The following is a 14866-nucleotide window of genomic DNA, read 5'->3' on the forward strand; positions in this document are numbered from 1 at the left end:
GTGTTCGATGAGAAGGGGTCATACTGCTGCCCGTCACTGCCTGACAGGAAATTTACCTTCCAATATCTGTAATCAGTCGGACTACTTTCTATAAAACCAAACAAAATAATAGTCCCAGCCGTCGATTTTCCATCGAGTGTCAACGATCATCGATGGTATTGTCCATACAACGATGATCATATCCGGCATCCAAACACTGCCCGTCAGGAAATTTGCGCTCCAAATATATATTGATGACAAAAGCTTTGAGACAGGATTCAGTCATTGTGAGTAAAAACAGACGCATATTTTGTAGCTTTCTATAAATATGGTAGTACTCTATGGGGTCTGGTACACAGCAGCTCTTTGATGTTTAGACATCGAATCTTGACAGTCTGTACAGCAGTCGACAGGTAGTTGGACCGGTCGGGAAGTTCATGTGATCGCGACATTTAGACCTTTCAATCTAGGTTTATTCTAGGAAAGCCATTTTTGTACCTATCTTCATTTCTACCGTAGAAAGATAATTAGCTTTAAATTTGATCCATAACTTTAAGAACGATGTGAGTTTCTGTTCTAATGTTTTGATGTTATAGCATCGACATCGGTCAACTCTCGTCGAAGTGTCAACCATTTATGCGCAGGGTGGGAAATTTAACTGTCATAGAACACATGCATACTGAGGTTGTCAACGTTTTCAAATCATCAAGAAAATAATTGTTATTATTAAATAAATTACAAACAATATCAAATTATTATACAATATCTTCATATGATAACAAATATTAATTGCTATGTATAGCTTAGTGGGTGAACCCACCCATAAAAAGAAAATGGTTTCTGACATGATTCGCACATGCCAATCACCCTCCAATACCCAATCAAATCGCTAGTACCGGCCACACCTCAAAAGCCGGGTTATCGTGCAGACTGATTGCTAGTTTTACTGCTTTAAGGCAGAATGCGCATCGGAGACAGATATTTGGACTCTAAAATTTTTACAGTTGTTTTCTGATCTACCACTTGTAGGGGTTCATTGTAAAGCTCTTGGTGTAAGAGAACTTTTCACCATCTTAGTTTTTCCAAAATCGAAAATTTTATTTTTCTCCATAGAGTTAACATTGGGTTGGCAGCCATCTTGAATTTCACACATTGGTAAATCTTGGGTACTTTGTGTTGCTAGTGCCAAAATTTGCATGGTGAGCCCCGATTTTTATTCGTGATTTTGAAAGTGAATGGTTGAAATATTCCTTGAGGAAAGTTTGAGCAAAAGTTTATTAGTCTTTCACTTTGGAGGCGCATACTACCTTAAGATAGTTCAGGCCTCAAAATTGAAAGATTTAAACATTTAGCCATTCCCTTTCCCTTCAGAATCAAGAATAAAAAATCTGGGTTCACCGGCATAATTTGTTACTAGAGAGACAATTTACTCAGTATTTTCTAATACTTGAAATTCAAAATGGCTGTTATACCTGTTTAACTCTATTGAGAGAAATAAAATTTGGGTTTCTTTGCAAAAATAAGCCAGTGACTATTTTATTTACTCCATGGTTTCCAAAATGAACCCCTACATGTGGTAGACCAAAAATGTCATATAATTGTAAAAGTTTGAAAGTCTGAATGTCTCTCTCCAAGTCACGTTTTACCTTAAACGTAAGTGACACGGTTGTTTCAAGCTGATAACTCAGTCATGTATACAGGGAAGACGGTGGTCAGGAAAGAAAATACATAGTTAGGTTCAAACATTACATCCAGTCCTCGTTTCCATTTTGCAAGATTGTAGACAGTGTGGAAGGCTTTTAATGGTCCTTTAATCAACTGTGTGATTTAAAAACAACATTGTGATGGTGCCAATGCTGGAAAAAATGGAAAAATCCAAACAAAAAATTAAAAATACAATTTCTTGTGTACACTGAAACTACTTTTAGGCATGTACCTTACCAACACTCTAGTATCAATTGGCAAACCGTGGAATGCGCTAATTACTAAATATTTTGCTGAATGACAACCCATTATCTTCAAATTTCGTAAAAGAAGTACATATATGCAAAACGTCTTACAATTCATCGTAACCTGTGAATTTGAAAACAGTTTTGTGAAAAGATAAGCACAGATAAGGCCAGGAAGAAAAAATAAATTGTTCATCGGAATCGCCGCTTCTACTTTGGCATATTTGGATTTTTTTTTTTTTTTTTGATCGCGGCAAATTCTTACTTCAGCATTACAAATATTTTTAGTACTGCCGCTGGTGGCGCCCTACACTGTGTCGGGTTTTCGCGGGCACGGGATTTTGAATGAGACTTCATACGTGTTCGGACTTAGTTGACCGCCAACACGTTGTTGTGACGTCTGAATTTGGCGAATCACGACGCGAAGTGGGTCGATTTGGCCAGAAATTTGCTCGTTTTGTAAAGGTTAGTACATGTCACATCATGAGTATTAATTTGATCGCCAACATTCGACGTGATGGCCAACAGTTAGTTCCAGACACGCTATTCAGTGTTTGTCCTGATATACGTTCGGCGATTTGTTCAACAAGATCGTGACAGCAGATGGATGGTGCATCCGATTGAATGAAAATTGGCATTATTGCATCGAAAGTATAAAAATTTACGGCAATGACAAACACATGGTTGCGTCGATGTTAAAGTACGATCTGAATAATGACTATATAACTTCATTCCAATCACAGTACAGTGTTGTTAGACCATTGTGTAAACTGTGTATATATAGACAGTGGTAAAGAGGCCAAAACATGGGGCCAAAGTAAAATGAAAAAACTCAGATGCTAGGTCCCACCAGGACAATATTAAAGGACAATACTGAGTTGTTGAATTTCAGTGATTTGCTGTACATTTCAGTTTTATTCTGAGAGAATGTTGAAATGCTCAGAATATGTTGTGCAAACACTAATTGTGAATGTAATGGCCATGTTATTGTTGGGAAATATAGTATTGAATTCAGTTACCAGTATCAGTGTTTCTTGTCTGAGATATTTCTGGTAAAAAGGGAAACAATTATCTTGCCTTGTCTGCATCTTTGCAAAAATGCCAGAGAACCGCGTTTACCTTCGGCCTAAAAAAAAAAAATAAAAAAAAATTCGCTCGCCGCTCCTGGGACTTGGTCCAAAAAATCCGATGAACAAGATTTTTTTTTCTCTGGCCTAAGTTGTAATACGTATTTTAAGAGTTCAGTTTCATTTTAAACCTCCTAGGTACATGTATACAAACAAAGCAAAATTATGGTGATAAAATTATGATAGCAGAGAATCAAGAGAATATGTGGCATATAAAAGGAACTTCCACCAAGCTTTGTCTCAAATAAATTAGTACTGGGCTTCAGGCTGTGTTTTCATGTACAGGCGGTGTGTAACTCCAGTGTATCAAGAATTAAGTGCAATGAAATATTTACAATAAGTGAGCCACACTTTTCTGCCTGTGGTCAATGCTTTTTCCGTGAAATATTCATGCCAATCAGGTTCTTGTTGAGATTGCAGTATCCATGGCGATGTGCTCAAATAATTAATTAATCAGCATAATTTTCATAAGTTTCACATGCAGTTGAAAGTTTTGTGATCGGCATGACATCAGTATCACAAAGTAATGACGTTTCGTTTTGGAAAAATCAGAGTACTGTTTGTCATTGTGATATAACCAAGGTTGCGTTGGTATTGTCAGTTATGTGGTAGCGTGTCGGGCCGGCAAGACTGGTATTCCAATGATGAAGGGATGTAAAGACGACTGGAAACAGCGAGTACTGTATAATCTAAGATGCTACTTTATTACACTAAGCTCTAAGCTACGTACATAGAGTTATGGTAAGCTGGAGACTGCCTTGAGTACACGTGGGCCAAGAGAGATATACATGCCCTCATGAATAGTAATGACAGCTCATGAATAATAATCACATGACACTACGTCATAGTCATTATTTAAAGTGCAGCTGTATACAAACCATACAAAGTATTTCTGTTGACCACATCACATTTTGGTATAGCGAATGGACAGCATCGAGATCACATGCACACTGAAGGTGAAAGCGTGACCGCTACCAGCAATAGAGTAATTGAAAATTTTCAGTAATGGTGACCTTAATATTATTCCCTTTGTCAATACATAAAAGTAGAGCATTATAATACTCCAACACCGTTATGTACCTAAATTATGCAGTATTCACCTGTTTCAGATGTACTGTCTCAAGTAGTTACCAGAATAAATTGTGACTTTGTATGATGATTCTTATGCTAATTTTGTTGTTGTAAACAAAACGAAAAATGATCAAAACATTTTTTTTCACTCAGAAAATCTATGCTACTGAAATTTTTTTTTTCATTATGTATATACCGTGCTTTATTAAAAATTTCAAGAACCTTTGATGTTCTGAACAAAAGTAAAGTGTGTCTTACGTTAATATGTCGATTTTTCTTGGATAAAGAAGCAGTAATTATAAAGACATTTTCTGATGACCTCACAAGATATTCAAGCATTTCATGTCCAAGTGATACATGAAAAAAATGTATACACCCTGATGAAAGCAGTGTAGGAATCGATGACTCAATGTTAGAATGACTTAACATTTGTTTGATAACGTTGAAATGGTTGCAGTCTTTCTCTGTATGGCAGTGCTAGTGTTATGAGAAAACATTTCTGTCCTTCCCACTTGTTTTCGTCTTTTGTCTGTTGTCACTCCGTTCTATTTGAAAGGGTCAGTGGCCTTAACTTTTGATGATATCACAAGTTGGTGTTAATTGTTTTGATAGTTCAGTTTTCATTTGATTTTAATGTTAAGTACAGTCTTGTGTTCTACTCCTAAAATAATGCCGAAACATCGACTATTTAGCCATCAACACAGCTTGTGCATGTGTAAAATGGACTGTTATTGTTGACATTTGAATTCTAGTCCAAAATTCACTTGCCAACAATAACAACACAGTTTTAATACACATCTGATGTCCAGGCTGAGTTGACTAGTTGAATACTGTGGATCTCACCATACTTTGGGGTGTAGAACAAGCAATTGTAGTTGTCATTAAGAACAAAAATAGTGAATTAATCACCAATAGTTACAGCTTCTGGCCCTTTCAGAGCTTTTATATCAGTTTGCTGTTCTTCACTTATAATAACAAATATCTCCAATTCACACTAGTGGTGCAATCAAATCATTTAGTGATAACCCAGTATGAACTAACATAATTTCATCACACTGACATATCTGATCTGGCTATATCTTATCTTCCTAACACATAGCAATCGCTACCATGCTTAAAGACTTCTGTCATCATGCCACTTATAATAATAACAATAAAATTTATGATTGAAACAATGTGTGCAAAAGTTTTAGTCTAGTTTCAAAATTGTAGATTAATTTGTGTATCTTCTCTTATACTAATTGATATTCATATCACAATTAAAGTAAACAAGATTTTCATTGAACCAATAATTTGCATTTGCTGATTACTGTTAACTAATATTTTGTTCCAATGATATCCCAGCCTTCCAAATTACATCAAATGGAGCATCACTTGAAGTGTTATTGTCCAATGGATGTAATTTTAAGATGTTTCCATTCTTGTAAACCACATGTATGTAATTGATGCAATTACTGTGTCTGATTTGGTATACGGTTGTATCTACAAAGGATGGGCACTGAAGAAATCGCCTGATGTACAATACGAAACTTGACTGATCACAAGATATCAATGAAATCAATTAGCTATTACAAATCCAAACACAACATCAATACAGTTATTTATATTTATATTCCATGCCAGTACTCATATTGCAACAAAGCATGTAGAGATAATTACGGAATTTGGTCTTTCCCCGAAGTAAAACATTCCTATATTGTACCATATCACAATTTAATGGTGGGAAGTACATTTACCGTCCATAATGCATGCAAGAATGATTACAGACTATTGACATCATCAGTGCTTATCCAAATAAGGTGCAAATTTATTGGACTGATATATTAAAAATATCCATTATTACCAAAAAGCAATTTGCGGATATCCCATTATGATATGTATATTATGAGATTATTATGAAAATACCACAAAGGACACATACTTTTTTAGGGCAATTTGCACAGCGTATCGCCTGATGCGATGCGGAGGGTACACCTAGCCAATGTCCTTGTGCATCCTTGAAGTACTATTCATAATAACCTTATTATTATACATCTTACATTTACAATGTATGGGCATTCATACATTCGTTCAGTATTGACCGTTTTGTGCAATGTCAACAGTTTTTCTTCTGATTTTGTATACATTGCACGATATATATTCTGGCAATTGTCCAATGGTTCCTTTGAAAACATTCAACATTGACCGCACAGAGGCAGCCACGGAATGCACTGCACTACACATGAGGGAGGTAACGCCTTGAAACGGTACATGTTATGGAATGGTTATATCCATGGCTTTTTGAGGGCATGCATAGTTTTATTGTTCTCAATGGAAGATGTATAATTATATAAAAATATTATTTGTCTTTGCCATACCTTCAAATATATCTGAAAATTAAGAGAAATGGTTTGTCAAACTGTAATAATTGTCAAAATACTGCTAATCAATCTTTACTAATTATCATTAAGCAACAATTGTTTTTATGCCACACATACGTATATGCAAATAAGCTGTGTCATCCCATCACAATTATCATACGATACTATATAACAATCAACAATATACACTCTAACCTGTGACAGACATATTAATTTTAAATTTCAATAAACAATCCTCGGTTAAATAAAATAACTGGAAAGTCGTGTTAGGCAATGCCATTGGGAAAATCTCAATAATAAAGAATTCTTTTGAAAACATATGTTTTATTATTCATTGATAAATTGAAAATTGAGAATTGATGGATCCATACATGTTTATGATGTTATTCCATAAGATGATATCCTTAGATACAAATGTTGTATGGAAATCAGACAACATATATCTATAGGCAATTCAATTTTCTGATATGCAGACAATCAACATCTAACCATATTAGTAAATGTAATAGTACTTCAATTATCGTAGTATGGTGGTAAGATCTCACTGGTGAATATGAAACAGCCATCGTCCAAAATTCCGTAGATTGACTTTCTTTCTGGTTGATTTCTTACAGGTACATCCAAGCAGCGGCTTCATCCAAGGATATGATGATTCTAATTGATGTGTAGGTATTAATTTCTCTAATAACTTAATCTACGTGTAGGATTTTCCCGTAAGCATATGTTATTTGTTGCAGTAATTATTGGCCCCTGTGTGGGTTCATGTACATTTTACTTATTTTGATTTTAAAAGTTTATAGAAAATTTGTGTAATTAAAAAGTAGTAAAATTTTGTTTGTGATAATATATTAACATTACAAAGCAGCGTGAGAGTTCAATGTCATAAACAAAATAAATTTAAATAGTCAAGCCACAGGTACTGTATATTTGATTTCAAAAAACTACTATCGTATGTGACTTCTACCTGGGTAAAATGGCCACAACTGTTGTATCTCCACTGGAGGTATAATACCGGTATGATACCTCTTATTATCTGAAGGAAATCATGGTGAGTGGTAGGTCGATCATCTGTTCTCAGATTGCTATCTCAATGTGCAGTCACTTTCATTTCAAGTGACAACACTGGGACTGTCCGTTACCTGCAGATCAAATTATAGATCTTACTGACCAGCTGTAGAGCAATTTACAAGGCACAATGGTTTACTCACTGGAATAACATAGTGTGTACTGGATACCACATCTTACTGCCACATTACTCAGAAAAAAATGATTTTGAATTCATGTCTCTGAGTATTAGTTGAGTAAAAGTTAAAAGGCTCAGCAACTGTTATATAGTTTTCTTGAATATTATTTTTTCATGCATATCAGTACCGGTATGTTTATTTATCTGTTCCCAAGGATGTGTTAAAATACCCAGTATTCAGCTTGTCAATACTGCCTGTGTGAATAGAATTGTTAGTTGGCCAGTTAGTTTCTGCACAGGTAATTAACAGTGCTTGTTGCACATCCATGGGCTGGGCTGACAAGAAAATTACGTGGTATTTCAAGATATCCTCTGGAAGTGAAACGCTAGGCCCAGAAGGTGAAGTTGATACATGCAACAGACACACAGAAAAAACTTTGAAAATTACAGTTACATACACCGAGGCTATTAAGGTAGTATGTGCCTCGAAAGTGAAAGACTTAAACTTTTGCTCAAACTTTCCTGAATGAAACTTTCGTCCATTCTCTTACCAAATCAACAATAAAAATCGGGGGTCACCATGCAAAGTTTGGAACTAGCAAAATAAATTACCCAACATTTTGCGATATTTGAAATTCAAAATGGCTGCCATTCCTGTGTTAACTCTATGGGCGAAAAATTAAATTTTGGATTTTCGAAAAACTAAGACGGTGAAAGTTTTTCTTTCTCCAAGAGCTTTAAAATGAGCCCCCACAAGTGGTAGATCAGAAAAGAAGTGTAGAAATTTAAGAGTCAGACTATCTGTCCCCGAGGCACATTCTAACTTAAAGTAATGCATCATACCACCAACGGAAAGGAAGTACAGATTGACAGAGAATGAGAATAACGATGAAATACTACAAGATTATGTAGCTCCTGTATACTGTACATGAATTATGGAAATCCATTCAGTATTCGTTGCCGTTCCACCTCAGCAGACTGCTCAACAAATATTGAAAACACTATGCTTTGATTTCCAGAGATTGACATATAGTGCATGCGACAATACAAAAATGATCTGATGCACTGGAAGCATACTCAGCTTTCAAAACTTCAATCATAATAAACCCATGTGATTAACTAGAGGTTACAGAGCAACTCTGAGCTCCTAAGCCCGAAGCAGATTGACACAAGACCTAGAATTTGCTATATTCCCCATTGCGATTCAGCTCTTGCTCCTAACCCCAACGCCGATTAACTTCAATCTCAAATTTCTCTCATATCCCAATCGCAATTTATAAAATCTCATAAAAATTCATTAAATGTCAAAGTGTACTTCCAATATACATTTTACCCATCTTGGGAATTAGACTAATATGTATTGCCATGAAACCTGCTGACAATACATTTTCTCTGATCATTTCAGATATCTGATATACTATTAGACGTTTTGAAATTCAAAAGATGATGTCAGGGGATTTTTGATATCGCTATGCTCATCAGTTTATTGACAAAATGAAATTGATTTATGTTGTGGGAGACATGTAATGCATTGATAATGCTATCAGACAATTCAGCTAGTCTGGGATCAATCATTTGCTGTCAGCTTTTTGAAAAATTTTGAGAGACGAGATAAAAAATTTCTGTATCACAGATTACAACTTTGAGATAACTTTTGTACACATTTCTCATCCGGGCAGTATCTCTGCTTGAAAACATGCAGTGCCTTGTTATTTGATATACGTCTTCAAGGAAAAAATTATATGAGACCAAAAAACATTCTATTTAGTTTCTTTAATTTCTTGTGAAGAAATTTTATTAGATTGGAACTGAACTCCGAAGAGTGCATACTCTTCTTCTGTTTGACAAATGTTTTGGGCATTTCTTGATCAAGTAATCAAACCAACACAGTAATTGTTTGCTACAGTTTATTTGAGGGTTCATGTAACATTTACTAATCGCTCTTCAAGTACATGTTATATTTATTCTTCGTCACAAAGACATGAAATGCAAACTTTGTGTCGCTTAATACAGAGTTCAGTATTTGTCTAACATGTACTAATTGCTTTTCCACCGGACATATTACGTTTGTTCTACATCACACGGAAATAAAATGCAAATATTTTTCATCAAACGCTCTGTGTACCCAAAGCCCAGCAGTTACTCTTCTCATCTTCAACTTTTCCTCTGGGGTCAAAGGTCATAAGGCATTGATGAATAACCCATTCACATAATGCAAGGGCAATGCTCTCAGGTGAACTTGCGTATTGCCAGGCAGTTATTATGCTTGATTTTTGTCTTGAAACAAGAATTTTCACGGAATAATTTTAAGTTCAGAGTGAAAATATTAGTTATGTTCAATTCAGAATAACATTCTTATGTTTGAAATTAAATATTAAATACAATAATTATCTCGTAAGCTGACATGTGAACACATGTATTTTAGGACTCGCCGGCGCACTTTGAAATTATTGACAGTAACGTAAACCGCAGGCAAAAATCTGCCATGTTTAGGTGACACCCTCTGTTTGACCTTGAAAAGGCTTGCTGAACGATAATGGTGAATGACCTGCCAATTATTTTCTCTGACTAACTCACTATTACACATGATTGGTGATCGACCAGTGTAGAACTTAGCCAGTGATTAGCCTCATTATAGAGGCAGGAAGCTGAGACAGAGATGGCCCAATGTGTCTGGCTGAATTTTCAGCCCATTTAAAACAGCAGAAATTAGGGTTTCAATGTCACATCGTGTCAGGTCACTTTTTTGCAAATGTTAAAGAGTGCAGTTAACAATGCATTGTTAGTTTGCAAATCCTGTGATAAGTCACAACCTAAGTAGATAGTATCACATAAAAAAAATTTCGGGTACACATTTTAGTTGCTAGGTAATGTGCAGTCGTTTGACGTTTTAACATGTATGTCACATATCATGTCAGCCAATAATGGACAGTTTATTGTCGGCACACTGTGAGAGTGATCAGAATATATGCAATGCTTCTGTTTAGGTTAGATTCACTCTATGAGATAAAACCATGCACCAGCAATGATTTCTACTTTAATTCTTTAATTTTTTGACCAACATACTTCTCAGCTAAGACAATTATGTGCATTATAATACAGGATTTTCCGGGATTTTAGAGTACTTTTCATGTACATTGCAGATGGCAGTTCACTGGAAAAGAGCTGGAAATCCTTTTTTTTTGCATATATTAAGATTGTGCACTGTAGCTTCCTTTTCCCATCCATGGCGCTGGATAAGATAATTGTCTTGAATTCAGGGAATTTCTAACCCGCCCAGATCTGAACTTTGATGTTGATTTTCTTGTTTATTCTTCACACATAAAGGAGTGGAAGCGTCCATGGATTGGTACTTGAACTCATCAAGACATCTGCAACATCACTGATTGATACTTTGGGAGAGAACGACTTTGTGAATGTAGTTGCTGTAAGTACATGCAGTCCCGAGGACATTATCTCTGAGCTTCCTATCGTGTACAATTGTATTGCTTGCAGTCCAATAAACTGTACATTCTTTCTTGCTGGAAAAACTGTTCATACCTGACATTCATTGGTGCATGATTGACACACAAAATAATATTGCCACAAAGTTTTTCAATGAACTGGAAGTATTTTTTGGTCGGGGCAAAGCAACATCGTAAGCCAATGAGACATAAAACAGTGTTCTGACATTATTTCCAATTGTTTGTTCCACAGTAAAACTTATAACCGACAAATTTTGATCTTTGTATGGCTATGGGCATTCCATCCAATGTTATTGTCAATTTGAAAAACTCACCATAATATTAATTGTTAACCTTGGTTGTGTGATATGCTTGACATGGAAATTGATGGAGCCATATCGACTTATGTTTTAGGTGTTTCATCCTTTTCCGATGTGTGAAAACTAAAAAACCTGAAAATATTTTTCCCTCCTCAGTTCAACTCAGATGCTTGGTTTGTCAGCTGCTTTGAAACGTTTGTCCAAGCAAGTGAGAGGAACAAAAATGTAAGTTGTTTGGTTTCACCAGGTGTGTGTTTGGTTTTACACTTGATTGCAAAATGGTGGCCGTAGACGTTGCTGACTTTTGTCTTCTGTATGATTGAAAGTGAATCTTGTCGTACTAACAGTCCTTTCCTTCGTTCATCAACTATGCATCATGCATAGTTTCAATGCAAAGCCATTCAGTCACTTTATAATGGCAAGTCATTTCCATCACAAAGTATGATTTAATGTCCATCATGAAAGTTTTGAATTCATGGACTAGTCCCATATGTGAAGCGCTTGCTCCTATCTTGACTAGGTTCATATTTTCTCAATCTCACCAGTTGTTTCCACTGATTTTCTTTACACCCACAATTATCAATTATGATGCACGTTCATTTCAGACACTGTGCATTGAACTGTAGAGGGCGCTCTGATATGCTCTCTTGCAGGTTTTGAAAGAAAGCATTAGAGAATTAACAGACAAAGGTATTGCTAATTACCATGCTGGATTTACATTTGCTTTTGAAGAATTTGCTGCGGTAAGTGAATAAAAAAATTGTTGGACAGCCATGTGTCAAAATTCTGAATTATTGGCACAGTGATACCTAAAACATTTTACATAGAAGATATTCCCTAGATATGTACAAAAATTTTTAAGACTGTAAATTTTGAACTGAATTGAACATCTTAAAGTTTGTGAAATGAATAATCCTTTCATTGTGGTATCTCACTCTTCTGTTCAAGTTTTTTAATGTAAATAGAGCTGATGATTGTTATATCGTAGAGTTTTTACTAAAATTTCTGTGGAGCAGAAAAAATTGTTCCCCATGCAGACAAAGTCAGACAAACTTTGTCTTTCAGCTCCTGTTCTTATTGATTCACATGTGATTTTCACAATTGTAATCAAACCATTGGTTATAAATAAATATGTACGAAATTAACCGTTTCAGAAGGAGTTATTTTTTAAAAGTCTTATCCGAAATTTAAGACAACTCACAGTCCCTAGAGGGCCTAGGGACTGTGGACAAACATTTGCCATGGAGTATTGATGATGGAAATATGACATCATTTCAAACTGACTCCACTGAAATTGCAAAACAAGTTGGCTAACACAGACCATAACTCTCTTTTTAGCTCATATTTGGTTTTGTATAAATACCAAAAAGAGCTTATATGATGGGTCGGTGGCGTCTGTTTGTCTGTATATTTGTGGGTATGTATGTGCGGATGTATGTCCGTCACATGCAAAGGCTCCCATACCGCCAAAGTTACCATCTCAGTATTTGGTGTACAGGTAGATGCAGGGGTTGATATGTGAATTTGTTCAAATGAACACATCAGTGTCAAAAATGTGCAAATGAGGTAAGAAAAAGTGAAATCCTGCAAATGTGCAGGAGTGATGGCATGCCGGTAAGAAACAGGCCAACTCCCCTGATCTTGAGTCATTTCTTGTCATTGTTTATGAACTGTTACATATTAACAGACCTGCTGAAACCATTGACAGTAGTGGGGGGGGAGACCGTCTATACTCAAACTGAGAGGGGCTTGTTTCTGCTATGCATGTTGCTAAAGTTGACCTCCAGTACCTAAAGTTTCAGACCTTAATTACTTTTGTCATTCTTGTTTTTCTGGTTTAAATATTTGTTGTTGTTTTTCTGGTTGTACTGTGCAGAAATCATTGTCATAACATCAACGTAGAATTCTCCTCCACTGAACAGATAGAAACATCATTTATTGTTGATCATTGGTAACCCATACTGGTATATACCAATTCTGATCAAATTTGAGCGACACTGTATAATTGCGGTATTTTTTTAAATTTCAGTTTGTCGAAACTGAAAGTTATAATCTGAAAAACCAAGGTGCCAGCTGCAACAAAGTCATCATGCTCCTGACTGACGGTGGCCAAGAGGACGCTGCTTCTGTCTTTAAAAAATATAATGTAGTGCCGGATCCTGTGAGTATAATAGATGACATTTTTCATCATGAAAGTTCTTCTGGAGTCTAAGACTTGTAACATTATCCAAAATCTGACTGTAACGTCAATATTGCAATGGGAAACAGAAATAAAACAACTTGACAATACGGTATTGAAGTTTTCAAGATCAGAAAAGTGGATGATAAACAATCTTTTTTGTAACATTTAATTCCTTTTACCAAACTGGTCAAGTACATTGTTCCACCATTTGGAAACGTTGGGAAAGTAGAGAAAATCTGACAGTGAAGAGGTTGAGATGGGACACTGGGATTTTTTTGTTTGGTTGCCTCGGACCAATTTTCTGATCTTACCATTGATTTTTGAAAAAAAAATGCTCAGCAAGCCTTGCCGTAATGCAGAGAGAGAGGTCGAAAACCAGTCACGCTATTAGTGGGCACCCGCTGATAACATTGATATGCAAATTAGGTAGTTGAAAAGTTCAAAACCTTAAGGCTTTCTAAATTATTACATGCAGTATGAACTAGTTTAATAACCCTGGCTGTGGCTTGACGTATTCTGTCTTTGATCAGAATTGATTAGATTTTTCACTGGGAGCATTATACCGAATGTCGGTGAACGAGATCACCAAATTCCTTGGTTTCTGAACGGAATCGCAGAAGGTCATGCCATGGTCAACTGAAAATCCTATCGACAGAATACCATGGTACATGTACGTGTATAATTAAAACACGACAATTTGACATATGGAGGGTTTGCTCACCACACACTGTATATAGGGCAGAGTAATGTTCACAAAGCAGACATAATCGGGACATCCTCTGCTTTGTGAACCAATGTGAGTACCGCAAAGAGCATTTTATCTTTTGTTTTCAACGTATTTCCCTTTTGTGATCAAGATTTCACAAAGTCCCATAGCAACAGAGTAGGGTGATGCATGTAGGCAATTTGTAGAATTATGTGCATTGTGTCGTAAGTAATTACGTATCATGCTATGCTCCGCAGTCAGCGCTGGTTGGTACATATACTCAAAACAAGCCTGCAGTTGCAAGTATCGAAGAAAATCTATAACGTTCTCACTCTTTCTAACTCTCTAGTTGACTATGCAGCCCAGTGTGCTGTCAAAGTATTTATATTGATAGCCTATACAAGATAGACTTTGGTCTACATCTAGGGCTACATATGTATACGTAATAGCAAATGAAACGTGCAAATGATATATGTCGGCATGGCATTCAGAGAGGATGATTGATCATACATGATCACTGCACCGTACCTCGCCTCGCAAAGTCAG

General features: G+C 35.9%; 1 protein-coding gene across 1 annotated transcript in view; it reads left to right on the forward strand.

Annotated features, from left to right (window-relative positions):
- Positions 1-14866, forward strand: part of LOC139134447 (voltage-dependent calcium channel subunit alpha-2/delta-2-like) — a 173858-nt gene that overhangs the window by 125406 nt on the left and 33586 nt on the right. The window contains exons 8-12 of the mRNA XM_070701308.1: positions 7101-7151; positions 10997-11096; positions 11589-11657; positions 12086-12175; positions 13462-13593. Coding sequence (XP_070557409.1) covers positions 7101-7151; positions 10997-11096; positions 11589-11657; positions 12086-12175; positions 13462-13593 — 442 coding nt within the window. The remainder of the gene's footprint in view (positions 1-7100; positions 7152-10996; positions 11097-11588; positions 11658-12085; positions 12176-13461; positions 13594-14866) is intronic.

The sequence above is a fragment of the Ptychodera flava genome, chromosome 6 (assembly GCF_041260155.1).
Source record: "Ptychodera flava strain L36383 chromosome 6, AS_Pfla_20210202, whole genome shotgun sequence".
NCBI classification, from domain to species: Eukaryota; Metazoa; Hemichordata; class Enteropneusta; family Ptychoderidae; genus Ptychodera; species Ptychodera flava.